This window comes from Podarcis raffonei, chromosome 5 (assembly GCF_027172205.1).
Source record: "Podarcis raffonei isolate rPodRaf1 chromosome 5, rPodRaf1.pri, whole genome shotgun sequence".
In the NCBI taxonomy this organism is placed as follows: domain Eukaryota; kingdom Metazoa; phylum Chordata; class Lepidosauria; order Squamata; family Lacertidae; genus Podarcis; species Podarcis raffonei.
Genome location: NC_070606.1, coordinates 15,645,157 through 15,665,795, shown reverse-complemented (window position 1 = coordinate 15,665,795; position 20,639 = coordinate 15,645,157). Strand labels below are relative to the sequence as shown.

At 51.1% G+C, this 20,639-nt stretch overlaps 1 protein-coding gene across 2 annotated transcripts in view; it reads right to left on the bottom strand.

Moving 5' to 3' along the window:
• The window catches only part of PSD (pleckstrin and Sec7 domain containing), a 105,712-nt gene that overhangs the window by 50,629 nt on the left and 34,444 nt on the right, over window positions 1-20,639 (bottom strand). For both annotated transcript variants that reach the window (XM_053387964.1, XM_053387965.1), the window contains exons 7-9: window positions 18,658-18,770; window positions 15,522-15,580; window positions 12,763-12,852 (exon numbers count right to left, since the gene is read on the bottom strand). In XM_053387964.1, the coding sequence (XP_053243939.1) occupies window positions 12,763-12,852; window positions 15,522-15,580; window positions 18,658-18,770 (262 nt within the window). The remainder of the gene's footprint in view (window positions 1-12,762; window positions 12,853-15,521; window positions 15,581-18,657; window positions 18,771-20,639) is intronic.

The following is a 20,639-nucleotide window of genomic DNA, read 5'->3' as shown; positions in this document are numbered from 1 at the left end:
CTGAACTGTGGTGGGAAGCAAAAAGAAGGCGGCAGCGGCAGCTCCTGTCTCCTCTTTTAAGCAACGCAATATGGAGTAGCTAGGCTGGAAAGAATGTTCAAGTTGCCACTGCTATCTGCGCACTCTCTCTCTCTCTCAGTGCAGCTTAGAGGGCTGAGCATGCAAAGGGAAGACACCTCATCTTTGCGGGTACAGGTTCTCTTTCTGGGTGCTGCAGCACTGGGGATTCAGCCCAGCCAGCCCAATCCCTCTCGCAGGGCCACCCAGAGGGAGACGGAGCCAGAGGAAGGCAGCTGCTAACTCTGTACAATTGCTCAGCTTAGTTTTCTCTAGGCAGCAAGGACAGGGCAAGGGTTGGTTCCTGCTGCCAGTTCTCCACCCCATTCCTCTGCCCTCTCTTTCTCTCCCACTTGGCAGGGCAGCAAGGAGGGCTTCCCAAATCCAGCGCAATCCCCAATGATGCACCACCCAGAGGCAGACTCCGCACACAAATTTCAAGTTCCTAGGCAGCCCCATGGACCCCGTTTCTCCGCCAGTGCTGCTACCCACTCCAGACTACAATGAATTATGACGCTTAGCCCAGAGAACAAAACAGAAACCCCTTCATTTCCGAATCTCCCTTTCCCCAGCCCCATTTGTCAAAGGACAAAATGTACAAAAAGACTACAGAGTAGAACCAAGTAGAACCAATATATTAATTAGCTGCAAACTAATTTTTCTATATCTTACAGCAACCAGTTAGCAGTGTGGAGGAATTTCTCGTTCAGAAAACGTACGAGCTGCGAAACGAGAAACTTTTTTTTTTAAAAAAACCCCACCACTGATTGAAAAGGACTATTTACGTCAGCACGATTCGTACCAAGCCCATCGCCCCTGCGCGAAACAAATGTACCCGAAGGCGTGCACCCAGAGGTGTGGGTGTCGATGGGAGCTACCCAGGGCTGTGCGTGGGTTTGCCACATGGCATGCCTACTCTGACTCGCAGGATGCAAGACTGTATGGGCGACAGGGGCGGTATGGGCGACAGGAGCTGCCATCCTCTGCGCACCTGCCCGCTGCATTTCTAACTATACGTGCGTAAGGTGCAGCCGCGAGTCTGCAATTGGCCACGAGACGAGGAGGAAAAGGAGGGTGGGGGAGAGAGGGAGAGGCGTCATCCGTGCTCTGCTTTCAACTCATGCCCGTTTACACCTGTGGGGAGGAAGCCTCAGGTGCCACGCGGCCCCAATCGTGTGCGCAAGAGAGAGAGAGGAGGGGCAGCCAAGCCCCCTCCGCCTGGGCGTTGCTGGGTGTGCAGGGATGCCAACTTGAATAAAATATTGGGGGGGGGGAGAGAGTAAGCCCCGCCCTGCATAATCAATCACAAGATGCCGTGCACGCACATCTGAATGGCAATCCCAATCAATTTTGGGGGGGGGTCGGTCCCCTCAACTATTTTATTGGGGGGACCTGTGCCCTAGGAATTGGCTCCAAGAATATTTCACTGGAAGGGGTGGGGAAAGGGGCCTTAGTCCCTAGGAGTTGGCTCCTGTGGCTGGGCGGGAGCGCGTGGAGCGGAGAAGCGAGGCCGGCGGTGGCGCAGACGCGCGCCACGCTCCGGCTTTTTCCGACGGCAGTACCCGGGGCGAGGCTCCCTCCGGCGGCGGGCCGCCTCCTTTTCCCCGTTGCCCACCCCACCCGGCGCCGCTCGATCCCTTACCGGCTGCTTCTTCTTCCTGCGACTCTGCAGGCGGCTGACCACCAGGTCGGTGTAGAGCACGGGCTTGAGGGTGCGCGAGCGCTGCGGCCAGCCGTAGCAGAAGGTCTCCATGCCGCGGCAGTTGCGCCCATAGCGCACCGAGCACATGGAGCGCGAGCGGAGGCGCCCGGCGCTGCCGCTGCTGTTGATGCTGTTCACGCCGATCATCGCGGCCGGTGCGCGGCTCCGGCAGGCCGGCTGCCTGGCCAAGAGCCTCGCCTCCCGGGAACGGGGCTCCGCGGGCTTGAAGGCGGCGGAGCCTCCACCCTAGCGCAGGGAATCGGGGCCCGGCTCCGCGCAAGGGCTGGCGAGCGTCTCCCGGCTCCTGTCTCGCCCTCTCCGCAGCGGCCAACGGCGGGCGGGGAGCGCTGCGCAGCCAGGCGAGCGGCGCGCCGAGGAGGCTGCCGGAACGCAGGGGAGGGGGAGAAGAGAGGGAGGGAGGGGAGGGGACTGAGATCGGAAAGGGGGAGGGCGGCGGCGGCGCTGCTACACGTGCGACCTCCAGAGTCGCGCTTGGAAGACGGAGGAGAAGCGAGCGCAGTGCCGAGAGAAAAGGCGTGCGCCGCGAGGAGAAAGGGAGCCCTTTTCCAAATGACCATCTTGTTGCTAAGCCTTAGCGGGGGTGGGGGGTAGCCAGGTTTTTCTGCCCCGGGTGCAGCCTTCAGAGGGGCGCCATGGAAGCTCCCAACCTCTGCCTGTGTATTCAAATATGTGGGGAGGGTGCCAAACTGTGGGAAAGAAATTCTAGTTTCGGCCCTGCCTTGTTGCAGCGCGGGGCTTGCAGCTGTACAGCGCCTTTCCTGCAAGACAGACCCTTGTCTTGCAGGGTTTCGGGACAGTTCGGGCCAAGCATGCTTGCTATAGGCCACGGGTGCCAACTTGAATAAAATTGGGGGTGAGGTGGGGTGGGGTAGATAAGCCCTACCCTGCATAACCGATCACATGATGCCGTGCACACACACCGTTTGAATGGCAATGCCCATCAACTTGGAGGGGGGGCAGCCCCTTCAAATATTTGGGGGGGGCAAGGCAAGGGACCTCAGCCCCTAGCAATTGGCTCCTATGGCCCATAGCTTTTAAAAACAAAAAGCGAAGCAAGCAAACAGGTGGTGCACATTTCAATGTTTGGGGCAGAAGCGCATCCCAAAAGACGACAAAAGTGGAGAGGAAACTTCACAAAATGGAAGAACTGTGAATTGCCCTCACCCTCGCATTTTAGCGGGTATAGTGGACGGGTAAAGCAAGAAACACTCGCCTGAAACAAGACAAAAAGGGAGGTACAACAAAGAAAATGGTACCCACCCTTCCTGAGGCACTCATTTCATTTGCTTCTTCCATTTGTTTCCAATCAGCCAACTCCTGAGAGACTTGACAGCATTTGCCACCAAGAATGGCAGCCGAACTAAAACTGGAATCCTTGCTCACTGGGTAACCTTGTGCCAGTTACTGTCTCTCAGCCTAACCTACCTCACAGGGTAGCTGCGAGGATAAAATGGGGAGTAGAGAACCATGCATGCCCCATTGAGCAACTTGGAGCAAAGCTGGGATATAAATAAAAATAAACAATACTCAGTTCAGCTGGGGCCACTGCAAGGGATTTCAGAAGCTCTGAGCTCCCACACTTTGCAATCAGACTCAACTGAAGGCACAACCAGGATTCTGCCCACAACACTTTTAAGAAAAACTATCCCAGATGAATTTTTTGTGGGAGGTGACTTTTGTATTATAATTTGTATAGACAATGTGGAGGGGAAAACAGCCAAGCATGTCTCTGCTTTTTATCCAAGTTCTGGCTAACACAGCTGTGCAAATGCCCCAAAGGTTTAAGGCTCCAGGGAACATGCAGTCCCTGGGCTAGACCACAGTGCCTGAGCCTTGGAAACACTAAGGATCCATCGTTCCTGAGCTTATATGAGCAACGTAAACGAGTTTGAGGTTAGGCAGAGCCTTTATACTCTTTGTAAGACACCCAAACCCAAGTCATGAGAACTGCAGTTGAAATGTTGCAGAAACTGGGGGTGGTGCAGAATGCTGCTGCCGGTTTATTAAATGTGGAAGTCTGATGGAACCCTCATTCCATCGAACACTGATCCCAAAGCTCTGAGCTCAGTCCCAAGTTGTTACTAATGGTTTACTGCATGCTAAGCTAGGGATGATGGGAATTGTAGTCCTAGCTTCCCTGCTAGCTAGGGATGGTGGGAATTGTAGTCCAAAAACAGATGGAGACCTAAGTTTGGGAAACTGTAGTTTACCAAAAGCCCTAAACTGCTTGGTAGCCAAGTATCTGCTGGAGTGCCTCCTCCAATACCAGCCAATTTGATGCATAAAATTGGTGGGGGAAGGTCAGGCTCTGTTTGCAGTCAACAGCAGGATTTGGGGAGAGGGGACAAATGGGAGGACCGTCTCCATGGTGAAGCCCAACTTCAGAATGATTCCCCCATTACAGCCAGGCCTGTCACCCTCACTGATAGCTTTCAGACATCAATAAAAATGTTTTTTTATTTACCCAGGCTTTGCGGTGTGACAGTGCGATGTTTAATCCTTAGTAGCAGTATCTGGTTAGTGTTTTAATTACCTGTTAATATGTTTCATGTTATGTGTTTATCGTAAATCCATATTACCCAATGACCCTGTTCGCATTCCCCCCCCCCCTCCTTCGGCTTAGATTTTAATCCAAGCTGGATAATAAATCCAGTCAGCCAGCCTGCTCTCAAATCCCCACTTACTCCATGTGTCAGCGTGAACTGATGGTAGAAAACTGAGTGAGGTCTTCCATTTCCCAATCTGTTGTTCTAGTTGCTTTGCTTAGCAATGCAAAGTAGCCTCTGGGAAATAATGCAATAGTCCTTGTAAACTAAATTCCAATGTGTTCTTTGGCTTGGTGCATCTCTGTCAGGTGGTCCAAAAGGAGGAGAGGGGGAAATGGAAGACCTTTCTGCTGCTTGGGGTAGGAAAAATGGGGGGTTATTAGGGGATAAGTAGGGTGGGGGAAAGGGCTGGGTAGATAGGGAGATGAGTTAATGACTCAGTGGGGTGGGGTAGAATTCAGGTTGTCTTGGGGAATGAAAACTCATCCATTGCTAACGGAGACTGTATCAACAGACGCCGACAAAGCTCCGTTTGGTCAGGGAGACTCTGAGAAAATGGAATTGCAAATTAAGGAATGATGAAGGTCATTTAAACCCAGTTTTGGGGGAATGCCTTAGTTGGTGGACTAACTCAAGGTTTTCACAGTGCTGCAGAGTTCTAAAAGCCAGCCTTGTGGACTTGATTAATATAAAGAAATATGCATGAGAAATTGTTTGAAAAATAGATGACATTTCAAGGAGCAGTGAAAAGCAGATACAAAAAACGTGGGGTGGTTGGGAAGTGGTCATGAAAGTGAAACGTAACAGTTTCAGCTAAGTCAGGGGTAGGCAACCTAAGGTCCGTGGGCTGGATGCGGCCCAATCGCCTTCTCAATCCAGCCCACAGACAGCCCAGGAATCAGCATGTTTTTACATGAGTAGAATGTGTCCTTTTATTTAAAATGCATGTCTGCGTTATTTGTGGGGCATAGGAATGCGTTCATCTCCCCCCCAATAATCCGGCGCACCACATGGTCTGAGGGACGGTGGATTGGCCCACGGATGAAAAAGGTTGCTAACCCCTGAACTACCGTATTTTTTGCTCTATAAGACTCACTTTTTCCCTCCTAAAAAGTAAGGGGAAATGTGTGTGCGTCTTATGGAGCGAATGCAGGCTGCACAGCTATCCCAGAAGCCAGAACAGCAAGAGGGATTGCTGCTTTCACTGCACACCAATCCCTCTTGCTGTTCTGGCTTCTGAGATTCAGAATATTTTTTTTCTTGTTTTCCTCCTCCAAAAACTAGGGGCGTCTTGTGGTCTGGTGCGTCTTATAGAGCGAAAAATACGGAAAGTTGTACTGGAGATGTTGCATTGCGTTGTTCCATACAACACCCCCCGGTTACAGATTTAGCATATCGTACAGGGCAGGAAGCAAATTGCATTTTGTCACTGGAACCTGATGCAGAACACCCCATGTCTGCCAGTGTGCATCAGTTAGGTGCTTGCAAGAGCCAAGCATCGCCAGCTCATACAGGAAGCCATGGTGCAGATGAAAAGCTGCTAACATCTTCTGTTTGGTTTAGGAAAAGCTGTTCTTTTTAGTGCAGAGATCTGAAGGAACAAGAGATCTGAAGCCCGAGTGAGATGTTAAAGAGAGATGTGTGGGCATCACTGATCCACACCTCCCCAGTAATGTTGAATTGAAAGCCTGTGCGGTGTGACATTATCATATTAGTGTGTTCCTGTTCTGCAACGCTGGCTCCTGCTCAATAGACTGAGAAAATGCTAACTTGGATGATCACATCTCCCTGCCCCCCCCAGCTACACTTTATTGGTGAGACATGTTTTGATGGTACCCAGTGCATTTTCCTGCAGCAAGCACACTGGTCCTGGTGCAAATGTATGCTAGCAGAGGAATGCAGAATCATTTTCAACCTGCATTCCCTTCTGAGCTACCTTCCACAAGCCGGTAGTGGGAGGCAAGAAGCAACAGTGGGCAGTGCGACAGGTGTGGATTTTGCCGTTTCTATACACACACTCACCCACCCCTCTCTGGCCTCCATCCAGGCAAACAAAAAGGACGACCAGGGTTCAAGGACAGCGCTAGGCCAGTGAGGTGTGTGGTTGGTGTGTGTGTGGCCTGAAGAGATAAATTCCCGATAGGGATGGCCTGGAGAGAAGCATTTGGCTCCTGGACCAGGTGTTCCCCATCCCTCTGCTGGAAGGATGGAAAGAGGAAGTGCTTGCAAGGGCCAGTGTGGTGCAATGGTTAGAGTGTTGGACTAGGGCCTGGGAGAGCAGGGTTCGATTCCCCACTCGACTACAAAGCTCACTGGGTGAGCTGGGGCCATTATAAGAGAACAAGGAAGGTGTTCATGGTGAGTTCCGGCATCTCTTTTTCTAGAAAAATAGCACTGGTTGTGAGGATGAAACAGGGAGGAGGAGGAAAACCATGCATACTACCTTGAGATTCTTGAAAGATAAATGCAACACATAAATAAAACATGGGAAAAGCACCAAAGTCATGTGCCCTTCAAATGGTAATGCTTCCTGAAGTGAGTCTGAACTGCAGTGGACCCAGCAGTGTGTGGACAGAATCTGGAGGATCCAAAAACTTTTGTATGCCAGGCTCTTGGCACCTGCAGGAAAGGTCACTTGATGTGAGCAGAACAAGAAAACCAAGCTGGATTCTATGATGACAGGTAAGGCACAAACAGGGATGGTCAAATTTCAAGGATGCATCGCAGCACGCCAAAACACTCCAGAAAGATGCAATACAAAGAGTGAAGTCTGACATGGGGTTAAAATCAATCCCACCCAACAGATATCATTTAGTATAACTTGTCCACAAAAGGAAGTTCTAGGCAAACACAGGTCCACTCACACCTTGTCTTTGGTTGTGACTCTCATTTGGGCCCCAAAGGTGGGTAAGGGGGAAAAAGATTTGGTTTAAAGAAGCAGCAGAGAAACTGCTTTTCTGAATCCAGTGAGTCAATCTGGGTGTTTGGGAACACATGGGATATCAGGTGATTTGAAAGTGAATGTCTTTTCAAAAGGTGAGTTCCAGGTGTCACAAACAAGTGATTATTCTTCCTGAGATGCCTTCCTTCCAAAGGTATCCCTGCTTCCCCAGAGCTCAGGTAGCAATGGGCCCTCACCCAAAATGTGCCCAGAGCAACAACGGAGAAAAAGCTGCGCAACTGCAGCTGCCCAAGCCCAGCCACACCAGATTGCAACAGTTTTTAGGAGTTACGTTCTTTTTTTTTTTTTAAGAAAAAAAGTCTGTCAATGGGAAGCACTCACACTGCTGTGCCACTAAAGGGCAGAAGCCCCCGGGGGAGCACTTCAAAAAGGCAGCCACAGGGTCACCTACAATAATGCATCACTATCTCTGCTTATAGGGGATGCGGGTGGCGCTGTGGGTTAAACCACAGAGCCTAGGACTTGCCGATCAGAAGGTCGGCAGTTTGAATCCCCGTGACGGGGTGAGCATTCAAAAGCACGTCAAAGTGCAAGTAGATAAATAGGTACCACTCTGGTGGGGAGGTAAGCGGCGTCTCCGTGCGCTGCTCTGGTTCGCCAGAAGCAGCTTAGTCATGCTGGCCACATGACCTGGAAGCTCCCTCGGCCAATAAAGCAAGATAAGCGCCGCAACCCCAGAGTCGGCCACGACTGGACCTAATGGTTAGGGGTCCCTTTACCTTTACCTCTGCTTATATTTTCTTCCTAATTCTAAAAATAAAAAAAAATCTTTCAAAGGATGTGTCCAAATATATGAACCAATTGTTGCTGGCATCTGTCTGTCTCAAGAGACAATGGAATGTGCCTCCAGGGATGAAGTTAAACCCCTGCGCTAGCAGTGCCAAAGTGTGTATGGAGGTGCTGGGCTGCCCGGATGACAAGACCCCTGCCCTCTCGGCTACGCTGATGTGGTCCAAACAAAAGCAGTGTAATACGTTTGTCACCACCGTGATGGAAGGAACTGCCAGGAGGCAGACAAGGTGCCACCCAACCATCTTAGGGACTCCACTCCTGATTTGTGCAGGGTTTACTCCTTAGCCTTTTCTTCTCCAGGAGATATCCCGCAAGGCAGCAGAGGTTTAGGATCAGAGTTTTCCTTCTCCTAGATGGGCTACCATCCCAGGTGGACGAGCCCCATCTGCCCATCGGTTCCCTCTACGGCAAGTGCAGTAACTGCTGCCTTGACCACTGGACCCACTATTCGTCTCGTCGGCTCAATCCACCACAGCCTGTCTTCCCAAGTCCCTAACTCGCGGAAGGTTCGAAGCCTATCAGATACCCTCATCTGGTTTGTTGGCCAGTTGAAGCCACCTTCCAGGGCACAGGTGCCAACTCCCTGGAGCCCTGGGTGCCCAAGCACCCACAAAATTTGCCATGAAGAGGCCAAGCACCCACAAATTTCAGTGCCAGGGCCACGCACGCTGCACGGCACTCATGGTCCCGGGCACCCACGGTTGTGGGGCCAAGTTGGCAGGGTGTGGCCGCTGTCGCCTACGGACAGCTTCTAGGAGCCACAGGTGAGAGATGATTACAAGGTGGGGACCAAAAGGGTAGACAAACAACCCCTGAAGGAGCACAACATATCTCCCACCAGAGGTACTACCACTCCCCTAACACCCCAAACACCCCAGCATATGGGGCGAAGAAATATCCTGGCGGAAGGGACCGCTCTTAGGCAGAGGCTGTGACCAGCAGCTGAGAGAGACCTTGTGCTCCTACGTCCTTGGAGCACTATTGAACTATGAATCAGAAGCTATTCTAATTTACTTAGCCTCACTGTCTAAGAACACCATTTAGCTGACGCCGAGAAGGTCAGCGACCGTACCCACTGTCTTGGTACGTGTGGGAGAGCAGGGGCGGGGGTCCTCTTCGCTGCTCTAATTGTGGAAAGAGTGATGATGGAAGAATTTCAGGCTTCTACTCAGACGCCTGAATCATGCCGGTGATGCTCTTATTCCTTGCTTGCCGAGGGCAGATGAAGCCCCTTGCTAACTGGCTGTTTGCACAAGTTGTGTTAGTGCGTGCAGGAGTAGCAGGAGATCTGAGCAGGAAGCCATTGCAGGGCTGCATCGCTAAGCCAGCAAACCTTTAAGAGATGTCTAGCCTGTTCCAGGACCTCTGCAAGACAGAAGGAAGAGGTGCAAAGCTCACCTACCCACCTCCTTGGCAGAAATGGCTGGTTGCTCAACATGCATTTCTTTTGCATATTTCTAACTCACCTTTCTTCCTGGGATTCAGTGCCAAGAGATACAGCACCACCCTTCTTTTCTTATGTAGAACAAGTGTGGTGTGTTCTACAACCAGGGACACCCTCCCTCTCCGGTCAGCCATTAACCTCACTGGGTGACCATGGGGCAAATACCAAAACTCTCAGCCTAACCTGCTTCACAGGGCTGTTTTGTGGATAAAATGGGGAGGGGGAAGAGAACCATGCATACCAGCCCGAGCTCCAAACTGTGTGTGTTCAGGACATCCCTGACGGGAACGGGTCCTTGCAGAATTAAGTGGGGAAACTGAGGCATGGGTGCTGCAGAAAGCACATAGCAGCAGATCTGTATATGGAATACAAACTGCTTAACTGCTTCCTAGACCGATGTGCTACTGAGAAGATGAAACTGTTTCTTTCTGTGCGGCACCATGAGACTGGTGTCAACACAAAGATGAACAAGCAGAACAGAAGAGGTTGTCCTCTGACACTTGCACTGTGTGTACTGAGACATCGCTTCTTGCGAAGAGAAAAGAACAGAGAAAGCACACGGGTGCAAGGGAGAATAAAGGCCGTTGTCTGCGACATGCTTGTTTCGTTCAAGCCCTGGCTGCAAGATGGGATCCGTAGGCAATCACACCTTCCCGCCCCCAGTATACAACCACGCTGAAGCAAGAGCAGTGAGAATGGTTCCCGAATGCGTGCTTCCTTCTTCCCTCCTGAATAACTTTGATTTTTGCTTATTTTCTATTAGGCTGTGAGCCTATGCTCAGAACGGTCTTATTTTACGATGCTGTATAGCTCTTAGAAATGGGACGCGGGTGGCGCTGTGGGTTAAACCACAGAGCCTAGGACTTGCCAATCAGAAGGTTGGCGGTTCGAATCCCCGTGATGGGGTGAGCTCCTGTTGCTCGGTCCCTGCTCCTGCCAACCTAGCAGTTCGAAAGCACGTCAAAGTGCAAGTAGATAAATAGGTACCGCTCCGGCGGGAAGGTAAACGGCATTTCCGTGTGCTGCTCTGGTTTGCCAGAAGTGGCTTAGTCATGCTGGCCACATGACCCGGAAGCTGTACGCCGGCTCCCTCGGCCAATAAAGCGAGATGAGCGCCGCAACCCCAGAGTCGGTCACGACTAGACCTAACGGTCAGGGGTCCCTTTCTTTACCTTTTTATAGCTCTTAGAAAATGTGTGTGTCGGGGGGGGGGCAAGCGTTTTTCATAAGTGTTTATTAATAATAGTGATCCCTTCTTGCCTCCTGATTCTCCTCTTCAAATGCTTCCCTTCCTCAGATCTTAGATTAGTGATATGAAGGAAATGAGGTCAGAGGGGTTCCCCCCCATAAGGTCTAGTTCTGCCCTAAGATGGTACCTGCCACCCATAGTTCCTGTACATTCTTGTATTGAAAACACCGTATTTTTTGCTCTATAAGACTCACTTTTTCCCTCCTAAAAAGTAATGGGAAATGTGTATGCGTCTTATGGAGCAAATGCAGGCTGCGCAGCTATCACAGAAGCCAGAACAGCAAGAGGGATTGCTGCTTTCACTGCGCAGCGATCCCTCTTGCTGTTCTGGCTTCTGAGATTCAGAATATTTTTTTTCTTGTTTTCCTCCTCCAAAAACTAGGTGCGTCTTGTGGTCTGGTGCGTCTTATAGAGCGAAAAATACAGTAATTAAGAAATGCCCTTTGAAAGAGTCACCTTTTAATTGCTCCAAAGCATGATAATTGGATAAATGTTGTAGCCCTACTTATTACAGGTTTTGGCTTTTTATCAGGCTCAGCCATCAGAGGAGTCGGGAGAATTCCCGTTTCAGCAAAATAAAGACTTCTTGGCTATGTCTGACACCATATTTCCCCTTATTATATATTGAGTAAGTTGACAGGAAAGTGGCCAGGAAATCGCAGCAGAAATGCATATTTGAAATGTGACATTTGAACCACATCTTGCAAAGACCTCCCCTCACCCTCCAAGATCTTCTAAAAGGTGTTTGGGTGTAAATTTGTATGTTTTGGTGTAAATTTTCAGACACTGCAAAAAATGCATTTCTTCATCTGTTTCCTGATTGCTTCACCCAATTTTAAGGGCAGCCCAACTTTGTGACAGCAGGGGGAGTCTTTGAACAGAGCTGCCCTTGGGCTTTAGGGTGGCTGAGTCAGGACCAGCAGAGCTCTCTGTACCTCTGCCTTACCCCTGTTCTTTATCTATTTGCCACCCCTGGTTAGCTCAGTCCCCAAGCAGTCTGTTTATGAAGGGCTAAGCAACTTGAAAGAGCACCCCTCTTTCCAAACTTTGTGAGCTGGTGGCCCCTGCAACTTCTTCAACCACCACCAACAGCACTACCCCCCGTGGGAAATTCACAGAGGGCCAACCAGCTATTTATCCTATGGGTAGGTTAGCCCTGCAGGACACAGAAACTCAGGTCATTGGGAAGTTTTGGCAGACACAGTATGTGCATTTTCAAAGAAGTCTTCCCCAATACAAGGCCTGCATTTTATTTAGAGGTGGGGAGCCCTGAAGAAGCCAGAGGTTTTTAGGGTTCTTAGCCACATACTAGATTCCATGAAGGCAGTGGCATAGCATGGGTTGCTGGTGCCCGGAGTGGGGCAAGTGTTGCACCCCCTTGTGGACTGGGCAGCAGGGATGGAGGCATGCACCAGTGGGTGGGTGGGGGAGACTTCCCACATCAGGTGCTTTCCTGCCTTCCTCTCGGCCAGGCCAGGTGGCACGTAGGTGGCGGTGGCGAGGTGCGGGGCTGAGGGGCATGCTGGTAGGCATCTGAACCAGGAGAGCTCAGGGCTGCCCTCGCGTGTCCTCTTTTGCCTTCCAGCCATAGCTCCCTGCTGCTGGCGAGCTCAGCACCAGGAACACTGAGAAATTCTGGGCCCGGGGCCACCCTCCCCCATGCTATGCCACTGCATGGAGGATTCTGCTCACTTTGATAACTACCAGTGTGCATCTTCAGTGTGGAGAGTAGAGATCCTCTTCTGTTTCCAAGCATAGCAATCTCATAGCCATATCGCAGAATAAACGTCCTGGCTTCAGAAAGCCTCTGTTTGAAAACGTTGCTGGCCAGGACAATGGTGCCACTTTTTCCTATTCAAATGGCCTCTCTTGGATTGAGGAGTAGAGAAGCCCCTATTGGCCTGGGCAATTGTCCCAGAAATAATGCCATGCAAACAGATACCACAGCCTCTCCTTGCCCTGCACAAGAAGAGCTCTTAAGGGATTTACCTTGAGCAGTTCCCGGGGGAAGTCACTGCCTTCGTTGAGTCCTTCCAGGTTCCCAATGAAATCCGAGCAGGACATCCGCTTCCCAATATTCTGTTGAGGAGGAAAGGGGGAAGGAGTAAAGAGTGACAGAGTCATGAGAAACAGAAGCCATGAAGTCAGATTTATTAGGTTAAGATGTCAGAAGATATGGTGATAAGTGCTGGGTTGTATAGCATTATAAAATAAAAATGCTTAGGCAATGTAATGGAGGATAGGTGTCCAATGTTGGCATTTAGCCATGGTTGCTTAACACAATCTACATATCTAAGGTGGCAGCTGCTTGTTGCAGTGTGGGGTGCTGAGGTGCAGTGTTGGAAGACATTGCTGTATGGAATGATGGGGGTATTCTGTCCCATTGCCAGAGGTGAGGAAAGATTCAACTGTCATTCTGGTCACCTTCTTTATGTGAAATTCAGCTTGGGTGTGTAGGGATCTTGTCCTTTATCCAGGGACGAAGCATGGGAAGGGCCAGGGGGCGCACAATTTTGAGAGTGCGTAAACAAAGTGCCCCCATGCAGGCTCCCCGTCCCGCCCTGCTTGCTGTCAAGGGTCTCTAGGTGGCCCTGAAGCCTGGCCTGGCCGCCACGTCCTTGACCCCCTTACTGAATGGCCGCCTGGCCAGCATTGGGGGGATCCTCCAGCCAAGGGCCGCATCGGCTGGGCGCCCCCCTGTGTAGGTGGGTGGGTGGGCAGGCACAGCAGTGCGGCCCCGTGAACCCTCTGTGCAGGGCTGTCTTAAGCATATGCGGTGCCGGGGTGCAAAGATCCACCTGGCGCCCCCCCCAGTTGCCCAGTTCCAGGCGTGCAGGAGGGCAGAGCCGGCTGGCTGCCTCAGTGTCTCGCTGGCTCAGTCACCCCAAACTCACACCGCAGAGCCACCTGCAGCAGAAGAGCCCGCCGCGGTGCTCTGACCGATGGGCGGGCTCTTTCCAGGACTCAACTCTCGGGCCCCGGACTCTCGGCCTGGCGCCCCTTAGAGCCCGGCGCCCGGGTGCTCCGCACCCCTAGTGCCTATGGATAAGACGGCCCTGCCTCTGTGGCCTGCACCCGGCTGGCAGCATCGGTGGCAAGGGCTGGGCTGGTGTGGCAGGTTTTGTTCGCCCCTGGTCCTGCCCAGCACACATGCCCCGGGCACTGGCGAACGACGCAACGGCACTACCTTTACCTCTGGCTGCAAAATGTACTGAGCTGATTCTGGCTCGGAAGCATTTGGAGACCTTTCTAAGTCTTAGAACAACCATCTCTTATTCTGGGATGCTGCAAGTATGTATGCATGTATATATACATATGTCAGGGGCTCAGGAGCAGAAGCACAGGGGAGAGAGGAAATGGAGAGCGAAGGGGAGGAATCCGAGGGGAGCGTAGGGGAGTATGACAGTGACCCGAGAGATTCCATGAGCTTCTCCAGCGAATCAGAAGATTCCCAGAAGGGGGCGCCGATGGTGAGGGCAAGGGGGGTCCCAGGGGGGACGCACCAGAAACAAGGGGCCAGCGGGGACTCCCAAAGCAGCAGCGGGGGATCAGGACCAGCTTCCCCACCAGAGCATAGTGGGGGGGAAGAGTCACATGTGTCAGGACCAGCCTCTCCTCCAGCGGGGAGAGAAGATGAGTCAGGGCTGACCACGCCCCCATCGGAAAGTGGGGAAACGGAGGGGAGGTCAGTTCCAGCTAGCCTCCCCGAAGGGGGGAGCAGTGACAGCAGCAGTGTAACGGTCAGAAGGAAGGTGGGAGGCTGGGCGCGCGCGCCAAGTTCAAATGTACAGGCGCGCGGGACAGCAGGAAACCCGGGTTGGGAACCAGGTCCTAAAGCCCGACGGAGGGAGGGGGAAGAGTCAGGGGACTCAGCGTCAGAAGAGTCTAGGAAGGGCGAGACCCCGACGGGCAGGCGGACCCAGAGGAGGAAGGAACAAAGGAAGAGGTGGAGCAAGGCTAGAGTCTTAAACTGGTGTCAGGGGGGAGGAGATTCAGACGGAGCTTCAGTGGTCTAAAGTTTGAGACGTAGGGCTGCACGCTGCGGCTGTGGAAGTGAAACTGAACTTCAATAAAGACTTTTATACTAAACAAAGAAGCAGCGTTGGTCCTTTGTGAGCTGGGACCTCGGGCAGCTCTGACAACATACATCAGCCAATCTTTCCCCCTTGCCTTCCTTTGTGTTGGTCATCTTTTGCCACCCAGTCTTTTCAGTCTCTCACCTCTTTCTCCACACCCCCCATGCTTACTTAATTTTGTCCCCATCCTTGTTTACAACCCCCCTTCTCTTAAATCGCCCCTTCTATTTTGCTGCAGTGACATGGAGCATTGTGCCATATTCTGGGAGGTGGCTCATTGCGAGCCAACCCTCCTCTGCACCCCCTTCCAGACTCAGAATCAGGATGTATTTCAGCAAATGCCATTATTCTGCTTCTGAGCTAGGTCAGCTGCTGGCATTTTTAAAAATCCCCCATGTTCCTTTGATTTGCCATGGGGAAATTGCCACTGTGTTCTGGGCAGCAGGGAGTTCTAAAGGAAGGTTGTAGGAAGCAGAACAGGCATATTTGGCACACAGGGGAGCTTCCAGACAATTGCACAATCTGGCTGCGACAATACACCATAGCTCATTTAGCTTAGCAGAAAGCCTTCCCAGCTCAGCAAAGGACATTTTCCTGCATAGCTGCCTTGACGTATGTCAGTAAAAGGCTTTCAGCATACCAGCTAGAGAGTGGGAGGATAGAAGCACTTACATGGCCGTGGAGGTCTGTGTTTAAGAGCATCAAGGCGCAGGTCAGAGTGTGGGCTCCATCTGTAGCACAAGCACCAGAGAGAGAGAGAGAGATCATCAGCCCCCCATCCAGCCACCCTTCAATTTAGCAACCCCTTTTGCAGCTCGGTTACTTTCTCTCTGCCATGTGTGTTTACATGCTGCGTGAACCATTCCAAAATTTACATGAAATAAAAGAGGCCTGAGAGACCAATACCTCAAGAAAGCCTTCCCAGACCCTGAGATTGTCCCCTGTGGACCTTCTTCGTGTGCCTTCTCTACAAGAGGTCCAGAGGGCAGCAACATGGGAACGGGCCTTTTCTGCAGTGACTCCCTGTTTGTAGAATGCTCTCCCCAGAGAAGTTTGCCTGGCGCCTTCATTACACACTTTTAGGTGCCAGGCGAAGACGTTCCTCTTCAACCCGGTCTTTGGCTGATTAGATGTGTTGTGGGCAGGGAATTATTGGTTTGTTTGTTTTTCTTATCTCGATTACCCATTTTGTGATTTTTATTTTGTAATTTTATGTTGCGAACCAGCCTGAGATCTACGGGTAGAGAGTGATATACAAATTTAACAAATAATAATTACAAAATGTAAGTTAAGAAAATAGAGCTTGATCCCAGTGTTACAGGATTTGGCCATTGGTTTGTGGCTTGATATAGGTAAAACAGCATTCTTTAATAGAAAAATATGGCTGAAGTGGGCAAACCTGTTTCTTTGTTGGGTTTGGGTGGGGGGGGGTTGTTGCTTTTGCTGTTTGTTGCTATGTTATGCATTTTTGTGTTTTTATAGTGTAAACTGTCCTGTGATCCTCAGATGAAGGGCAGTATAGAAATTTAATAAATCATCATCATCACTGGTCAAAAGCTTCCCCAATGAGGACCACACCGGAGCTAAAAAAAACTCTTTTAACTAGCTCAAAGGGTTGGAATAGTTCAGTCGACAGAGCATGAGACTGTTAATCTCATGGCCCCATGATGAGCAGAATATTCCTGCACTGCAGACTAGATTACCCATGTGGTTCCTTCCAACTCTAAGATTCTATGTCTTGCGTGCATGGCACATATAGGAAAGTGAACGTGAGACAGGTTAAAGCCCCTGTACAAGCAACAACAACCCTGAGAACTAGATTCATAGCCACATGAGTGGATATTTGGAAGGAAAGCAACATGAGGTTTTTGCACACCACAAGTGACTGAAGCAGTTATCTCCTATATCTACATATTGCCCAAGGAGTTTAGAAGGGGGCATTTGATCTTAGAATTTTCATTTAAGATGGGAGAAGTTGCTTTCCTAAGCTCTTCCATAGGCACCTGCACACCTGCTGTCACTTTCAGATAGGGGCATGTTTTAAAATATTTATTGTGCCATGTTCATCTTGGTTTTAAAATTCAAAAGAGTGTTGTCTTCTTCTCAAGCGCTTTCAGCTTCGTGCACAAGTCAAACATTCAATATTAGCTCTTGGGTGAATCATTGTGTTTTCTGTGTATTCCTGGTGACAATGTGAGCTTCCATAGCAGCAGCTCATTATGCTGTGATTCAGGCAACCATTCCTTTTGTTAGGCACGTTGCTTGATATTTCATCAATGGGAGCTAATGGATGGGAGGTTGCCCCTCCCCCCCAGTTGATAACCTCTCTGTGTTTTTGAATGAGCTACCCAGACAGGCTGTATGCAGCCTAAAAACTCAGTGCGGGGGAAGTTTTATCCCCGGTTACACAATATGCTTTACCTGTACTCATTAAGGCTGTATTAATTACAATGAAAATGATCATTATTACTGTTACCTGCACAGGCGCTGTAGGGACAGCAGGCTAGGTTGGAGTGGCCAGAGCATCCTTCAACTGCCTTTCCCTCTATTCTTCACCTCTTCCTTTTCATCCTTCTATCCAGCCCAACCTACTCCCTCCCTCCTTCTCACAACCCTTCTGATCTTTGGAAATTCAGCTTCTTGGCCTTCGCTTCCCTTTTGTGAAACAGCAAGTAGTGCCTCAAACAACTCACTCCAACCCCATGAAGCAGAGGTTTTCAAACTTTTCAGGTCTACGGCTCCCTTGACCAACTACCGTATTTTTCACTCTATAGGACGCACTTTCCCCCCTCCAAAAATTAAGGGGAAATGTGTGTGCATCCTATGGAGCGAATGCAGGCTCCTTGGCTTCAGCGATAGCAACACAAAGCCTCTGAAGCGCAGAGGGAGCGCTCCCTCCGCGCTCCAGAGGCTTCGCATTGCTTTCGCTGAAGCCTGGAGAGTGAGAGGGGTCGGTGCGCACCGACCCCTCTCGCTCTCCAGGCTTCAGGGATAGCCGCCTGAAGCCAGGAGAGCAAGACTCTCCTGGCTTCAGCAGAGAGGGAGAGCTGTGCAGCACCCCTTCAGCCAAGTGGGAGGAGAAATGGAAGGGGCTCCATTTCTCCTGCCGCTTCGCTGAAGGGGCGCTGAGCAGAGAGGGGGAGATTTTTTCTTCTTCTTGTTCTCCCCCTCTAAAACAAGGTGCGTCCTATGGTCCGGGGCGTCCTATAGAGTGAAAAATACAGTACATTCTTTCTGTGACATTCCTGTGGGGCTCAGGAGCCCACTTAGGGCCCTTGCTTGCAGAGCTGGCAGCCCTTCACCCTTTTTCGAATGCCCTCCCTTGTAGAGTGTTCCCTCAGCCTCCTCTCCACTTCCCTATCCTTGGGAGTCCTCTGGGCAGCTGCAGCTGCCACCCCTGGTCTCTGAGCCAGCCCCCCCTGCCCCAAAGAGAGGCGCCTCCTCACGCTGCCCCACATGGGCCTAGGAAGCACTCCCTGGCCAGCCCCAGAGGCGCCATTCACCTGGGGAGCTTGTAGCTGGGGCTGCTGCAACAAACAGCTGTGAAAGCCTTTGGGAGGCAGAGATGTGAGAGGGCATCAGAGGAGGGAGGGAAGGGAAGAGGGATTGAGGCCAGTGTTGCCCGCGGCACCCCTGACCATCATTCAAGGCACCCCAGGGTGCCATGGCACGCTGGTTGAAAACTACTGCCACGAAGCATAGAGATGCCTGCTTGTGGCACTGCATGAGACGTCTCTGTGAACAGAAGCAACTTTTTGGTCCAGGAACCTCAACTGCCCCTTTCCTCCTAGTTTCACAATTATCTCACCCTCAGAAGAGATGGCCTTGGGGTTGCACTCATAATAACGCTGCGAAAAATGAGCCAGGACTCTCTCCCGCTCCTGAGTCTCACCCATGAGGGCCAGCTCCTTTAGAAAAGATCTGGAAAGGAAACAAAGTGATGGTGACTCCTCAAAGCAATACCCATTGCCCTCTGACATCCTGATGTTTGAGCAGAGCACCGGAAACCTCTCTTCCTTCGGAGGTACGAAGTTTAAAGCGGCATTCACAGTGCTGTTACCACGGCCACCTGATCGTCCCATCTCTCCCTTCTTATCAGGTGCCGTCAACACCCAGGGACGACGCAGCACCCTTGTACAGTGGTACCTCGCAAGACGAATGCCTCGCAAGACAAAAAACTCGCTAGACGAAAGGGTTTTTTGTTTTTTGAGCTGCTTCGCAAGACGATTTTCCCTATGGGCTTGCTTCGCAAGACGGAAACGTCTTGCAAGTTTGTTTCCTTTTTCTTAACACCGTTAATACAGTTGCGACTTGACTTCGAGGAGCAACTCATAGAAAGCAGTGTGGTAGCCTTTTTTGAGGTTTTTAAAGACTTTGGTGATTTTTGAAGCTTTTCCAAAACTTTCCCAACACCGTGCTTCGCAAGACAAAAAAAATCGCAAGGCGACAAAACTCGTGGAACGAATTAATTTCGTCTTGCGAGGCACCACTGTATCATCTTCATTTGATTTAAAAAGGTAAAGGGACCCCTGATCATTAGGTCCAGTCGTGGCCGACTCTGGGGTTGCAGCGCTCATCTCGCTTTACTGGCCGAGGGAGCCGGCATACAGCTTCCGGGTCATGTGGCCAGCATGACTAAGCTGCTTCTGGCGAACCAGAGCAGCACATGGAAACGCCGTTTACCTTCCCGCCGGAGCGGTACCTATTTATCTACTTGCACTTTGACCTGCTTTCAAACTGCTAGGTGGTCAGGAGCTGGGACTGAGCAACGGGAGCTCACCCCGTCACAGGGATTCGAACCACCGACCTTCTGATTGGCAAGTCCTAGGCTCTGTGGTTTAACCCACAGTGCCACCCACGTCCCTCATTTAATTTACATGCCTCTTAATTGCCAAGGTGGTTTGCCAAGAGGTTGACAAATAGGAAACCAGTTGCAAAGACTAAAATCAAACGCAATTACAATACCATACCACCCAACATTCCTCAGGTGAAAATAGGGACCTTTCTCACCCTCCCAACTGGCCCTCCTTGACCCCCCCCATTTTTGTATCTTCCCCCTCAGAGCACTTCCACCACCATGACACCAATGGGGCACAGCACACATGTCCTCCGCTGTCCTGAAAAAAAACCCTTAATCCTGATTTTATTTTATTCTTTGGCAGACTGACAAAAAGAAAAAGGCACACCAATAAATAAATTTTAGAAAGGGGCAAGATTAGACACGGATGCACAAAGCATTTTTTTTATTTTAAATCAAGACTCCTTGTACTCCACTCCCCCTTTCTTCTCGCTCAGGGTGCCCCTGCCCTCTGCATGCCCCTCGAAACTGGTGTGTCACTCAGGACTGGGCCTCGGCGGCTGTAGTCTCTCCTCCTCCTTCACCCACCCTCCAGAAGCTGCCTTGAGCCGCCCAAGAGAGGAGGCTGGTAGTGGCGGCCATGGAGAGGCAATGGGATGCGCCATACAGCTGCCACTGCTGTCATCGCCACACAGGACAAGCACTGGCTCACCCTCTTCCCCAAACTCGGTGGTGGTGGTGGCGCTGGCGGGGGGAATGGGGACATTCCAGAATCAAATAGAAGCTGGGACAGCTTTCGTAATTGTGGGACTGCCCCTGGAAAACAGGGGCAATTGGAGGGTATACAATGCATGATCAAACTACTCAATCTGAACATTAAAACAGACATCTGCAGTAAAAATGGACAGTAAGAGAAACCCACGAGCACAGGCAATGGAGCGCTGCCGGCCTGCGGGCTTGTGTGGGTCGGCAAACTAAGGCCCGGGGGCCGC